The 5,211-nt window shown below is 40.7% G+C and overlaps 1 protein-coding gene across 1 annotated transcript in view; it reads left to right on the top strand.

Moving 5' to 3' along the window:
• The first annotated feature begins 833 nt into the window (after positions 1–833).
• tlcd3a (TLC domain containing 3A) overlaps positions 834–5,211 on the top strand; it is a 34,256-nt gene continuing 29,878 nt past the window's right edge. The window contains exon 1 of the mRNA XM_016455781.1: positions 834–1,341. Within this exon, the coding sequence (XP_016311267.1) occupies positions 1,220–1,341 (122 nt within the window). The 5' untranslated portion in view covers positions 834–1,219. The remainder of the gene's footprint in view (positions 1,342–5,211) is intronic.

Here is a 5,211-nt window from a genome sequence, read left to right as displayed (position 1 = left end):
GCTGAAAGACCCGTGATCAAAGACTCTCACTGACATTTTAAGCGTGAATTATTTAGAAACAGAATCGACTTGGGGTTATTAACGGTGAGGCACCTAGATAGCGCTGTTGTGCGGCTGCAGTGTGAGCGAGAGGACTCTCTCCATTCGGGGAGTTTGACTCGTTTCCGCGTTTATTCAAACAGTTCGTTCATAAAAAGATTCAGTCTTTTGTCGTCACGTGGTCCTCAGCATATCAGCATGGCATATTAAATGCTACAAAAATGTTTCAGTAAGGCCATTTTGATGTTTGAGTCATTAACCTTGTAGATTTTAATTGAAACATTTGAACTAGCTTATTATATCTCAGTAGTTTAATTAGAAGCATTTATAGTCTATTATTGTAAAATTACTTGTTAAACCACTCGGGTAAAGCAGAATTTTTCATTGATGTAGCCTATATGTTGGTTCTTGGTAAATTCTTTATCAATGTTTGAAAGCAAAATCTCTCTATTTACTAAGATTTTGTTTGTAACTATTTTAAATCGTGTGAAGTTTACATAAACCGATCTGCCGATTTGCTTGGAAGATAGACTTTAATTTATAGGAAGATGGAAGAAAAGAACCCAATTTGTTCATTTGTATATGGTGTGCCCTGCCTTATTAATCGAATTATTGATTTGTACATATAAATTACGTGATAAACGTATTTTGTCTATCATGTTCAATAAAAAGAAAACAGCTCAGTTCGGTTCGTGAACGAATCAGTTTTGTAAACCAGTTCAAACGACTCATCAACACGATTCGGTTTAAAAGAATCGGTTCGTTCACGATTCGGACATACTGTTCTCCAACTCTAAACCCGCTCAGGAATGAGCAACGCTCGCCGAGCAGCGGATATGCGCCCGGTCTCAACAACTATTTTAATCGTTCCTGCGGACGCTATGCATGCAGCTTCGCGTTACTGACAAGTTGATAACGCATGCTGAAGCGGCTCGTCAGTTCACGAAGCGTAACATGTAACTGAATATTTGCTGGTCCCGGCTTGAGAGGCAAGAGTGAAGAGCAATCAATCACCGGACACCTTCACCGTTATTCGGTGTGTATACAGGACAGTGAGCGCTGCTGAGGCAGGAGAACCGCTGCTCTAATGCTACCCTGACCACACCGACTCAGCGCTGCTATTTTAACGCGGTATCGTGTTTTCGGCCAAACATCAGATCAGGTTTTACGGCGGGACAAGATGTTGCAAGTGTTGGTTTGCGGCGTTGTGGTCTTCCCCGGTCTCTTCTTCACTTTTAGAAAAGTGCTCCCGTCCATTTTCAAGCAGTGGACAGATGCCGACGTCGTGCTGGTCAGCGAGAGGTGAGTTTGCTGACAGTTGAGGCCAGACAGCTCTTGTAATATCATTTGCTAGTTTACTGCTGTTTAGTAGCAAAACGAGTTTCATTCTGTCTGGTTGAAACATCAGAATATAGTGTACACATTTAATATCATTCACATAAAATAAACTCTTTTGCGTCTGTGGTAAGTTTTAACACCTTGATAGAAACAGTTATACCAGCTGTTAAAATCCCACTAACGTTACAATGTTTGCATCTTGGGGCATCACTGTCCCAGGGACCCCCAAACAGACTGTCAGTCAACCAGGGACCTCAATATATATATAAAAACATATAAACCTACTTTTTAAACAATATTTACAAACATTATTATCATTCCCTTGTACAATTTATCTGTCCAGGGCCCTCTGCACGTACCTGATTGGCCTTGTAACACTTAGAAGGCAGATGGATTTAGTTAAATGTTGTGGTTTGTGTGTTTTAGGAGCTCAGTTATGTTTCTAATCGGTTCTGTTCATGTTATCCTATATTCGGCTGATCTCATGACTTTAATCACTCCCTCGTTAATTCAGCCATGGACAGTTCATGGAGAATAACCATTCACTGACCAGCGTTGTACTGACCTCTTCTATATTTTCACAGATTAAGGTTATGCAAACATGTCAGGTGAAATATGTGTTCTGAATGATCAGAATTGAACTTGAAATCCAATAGATCCAAACAAATCTGGGTAATAAATCCAGTACACAAAGTCAACCCTTAACCACTGAGATGTTCTCAAACTCAGCATCTGCATTTTTGAAACTAGCTAACCATTATTTAAATTAGCAAAGGAACCTTGAGGGGAACCTTTATCTGTGGTCATCCATACATGCACGTTTTTGCAGATAAGCAGTTTCAGATCAGTTCTGGGCGGGTTCAACATAAATTGTCATTGACAGTGCTTGTCTTGTGGTGCAGAATTCAATTCAATTCAGGTTTATTTGTATAGCGCTTTTCACGATACAAATCATTGCAAAGCAGCTTTACAGAAAATTAAGTTTCTACAATATATTTAGTAGTAGATAGTGGTGACTATGTCAAATTGATGTACATATGGCAGAAATGTATGGTAAAATTCAGTTAATGATGTAATCAAACAGGCGATGAACACTATTAACAGCAATTATTATAAGATGCAATCAAACTTATAGCAAAATGTGGTAGTTCTGTATGTTGTTTCAGGGTTGGCATCATCTGAGGTCCTCTGAGGGGTTGGCATCATCTCTTCTCAGGTGTTCGGTCATCTCAGGTCTTTGTAAGGGCTGGATCCAGACTGAAATTTGTGTAATTCCTAGTTACCATAGGATGTCAATCCCATGATAGAAACAGAGAAACAAATAGATACATAATTAGCGTAGCTGCTGTTCCAACCAAGCAAAAATGATTTGTTCAACCCAAGCTAAGGAATAGTAATGTGCATTTGATGAGATATAACTGCAGGTCTGAGAGGAAATCTGCAAATTCTTTTAGGAAATCTGTATATGGCCCTGGCGGTCTATACACAGAATCCAGAGCAAGAGATAGGAGAGATCTCTTTGGCATATCTGACAGTGTAACATTAAGCAGAAGTATTTGAGTTAAACTTGTATCCTGTCTTCTGAGTAACATTGAGAATATCACTATATATTGTTGCAACACCGCCGCCACGACCAGTCTGACGGGGCTCATGCTTATAACAGTAGCTTGGTGGAGTAGACTCATTTAGAGCAATAAAATCATTTGTTTTTAGCCAGGTTTCTGTCAAGCAGAGTACATCAAAACTATTATCTGTGATCATTTTCCGTCTGCCGCAGCTTGGTGTCGTTAAGCCCCGCGTGAAGCACGAACGCTACGGTGCCCTCTTCGCCCTTCAGGATCGCGGGTATCTGCGCAGAAACATCGAGAACACGAGCACCAGGGAAACAGTGAGTGTGCACTTTACCTTCAGCTAACGTAGCACGGACGTGCCGGACAATGGAGTCTCCGACGATCACAGCGTCGCATTCCGTCTCGCGGAGGGGAGCGAAGCGGTTCCGGGTGGAGATCTCGAAGACCGGAGGCGGCAGAGGGGGAGAGGTCATCCACTGCGGGTGCACCCAGGGTCCGTGGTGTCCCGGCGCCGGAGTGAAGGACATCTGGGAAGATCGCGTCCTGGGTGCACCGGGCCTGTGCAGAGAAACACACGGAGTAGAGGTGGTGGGAGTGTTAGTATCGCGCGGTATACTTACCCCGGACTTGTGAGCGTCAGCCCGGGATGTTTCCAGCACGGCTCTCCGTTCTCGCAGCTGGGCCAGAATATTACATGTATTTTTTTATCTCTTTTTGAAGCTGCTATTGATGTGGTTTGTAACCTAGCTATATGAAACAAATTTCACATCCATAGTTAAATCCTTATTGTTATTGAGTTATTGTTGCAATTGGAAAATTTTGTTGAACCTAATCCCTCAGTTCTTAGTTTGTTTCAGCTTTGCTAAGGGCAATTGTTTGCGATTTTTATTTAGGAATGTCCATAATCCCAGCTAATACCTTTGGTTTGCTTCAGATCGCTTTGCTTTTTATATGCAACCTTTGTTTTTGCAGTGTTTTGTGTTTTATGAGATAAAATTCTATCAGTGTTTGTGTTTTCTGACTGGTGTTTCTATGGAGGTCAGTTGATATAATGGCTAAACGTAATATTTTGTTAAAATTTTGTTTCAGTCTTTCATTGAGTTCCTGTTGTGCTAGATTCTCCCACACCAATGCAGCTATGTCAATCACCAAAAGTCAAACACCAAAAAGATGCTGTATCAGCACAACACTGTTACAGCATAGTCCTGTTCTCTTAATTCAGAATGGGTTCTTCACATTCCTTCTCGTTACAGAAAGAGGCTGTTTTTAGATTCAATATATTTTCACAGACTATAAGCTATAAGATAAAAAAGCTAGGAAAATCAATATCCAATCCATGACAAAAAAGAACAGCAGCATCAAGAAGGGAGTTTGTTCTCTGTCCTTGTGTATCAGAAAAGATAATAGATTGCATAAAATTGAGTGTTGGCCCAAACTCTTGTCAGACTTAGCCTGCCCTTGAGTGTCATGTTTCTTGAGATGTTGTTCTCTTAAAGGGGTCATATGATGCTGCTAAAAATAACATTATTTTATGTATTTGGTGTATTGAAATGTGTTTATGTGGTTTAAGGATCAAAAAACACATTATTTTCCACATACTGTACATTATTGTTTCTCCTCTATGCCCCGCCTTTCTGAAACAACGAAAATGTTACGCACCTCACCATACTGTTAAACACAGCGTCACACACGGCGGGCTAGAGTGAGCGGTGGCGGCCTAGAGCGAGCGGAGGCCGGCGGGATGAGTGAGCAGAGGCCGGCGGGCTTACTTTTTTCTTTATACTTGCTCCCTCTGGGCAGCATGTTTAGAAAGTATGGTGTTTCTAGAGTGTTTAAAGGACATAAAAAATTGGATGGCAAAAATTTTTTTAATGCTAAATGAGGAAAAAACAGAGGTCATTGTTTTTAGCCACCCAAATAACTCCACAAAAAATGTATTAGATGCGAGCCCTCTGGCACCGTATTTGAAAAAAACAGTAAGAGATTTAGGCTTCCTAATTGATAATAACCTAAAATTAGATAAGCAAATTAACTCAGTGGTTCGGGCTGGTTTTTATAATTTGCGTTTATTAGCCAAAGTTAAACCGTTCTTAACAAACTCAGACTCTGAAAGAGTAATCCATGCCTTTATTCTATCACGGCTGGATTTCTGTAATTCTTTGTATTCTGGCATCACCGCCACATCTTTGTCTCGACTACAATCAGTACAAAATGCTGCGGCGAGGTTACTAAAAAAGGTAAAGAAATATGAATCAATTACCCC

Source organism: Sinocyclocheilus anshuiensis, unplaced genomic scaffold (assembly GCF_001515605.1).
Source record: "Sinocyclocheilus anshuiensis isolate Anshui unplaced genomic scaffold, SAMN03320099.WGS_v1.1 scaffold399, whole genome shotgun sequence".
Classification (NCBI taxonomy): domain Eukaryota; kingdom Metazoa; phylum Chordata; class Actinopteri; order Cypriniformes; family Cyprinidae; genus Sinocyclocheilus; species Sinocyclocheilus anshuiensis.
The sequence above is the reverse complement of the archived record's forward strand: the minus strand, read 5'-3'. Positions and strand labels throughout refer to the sequence as shown.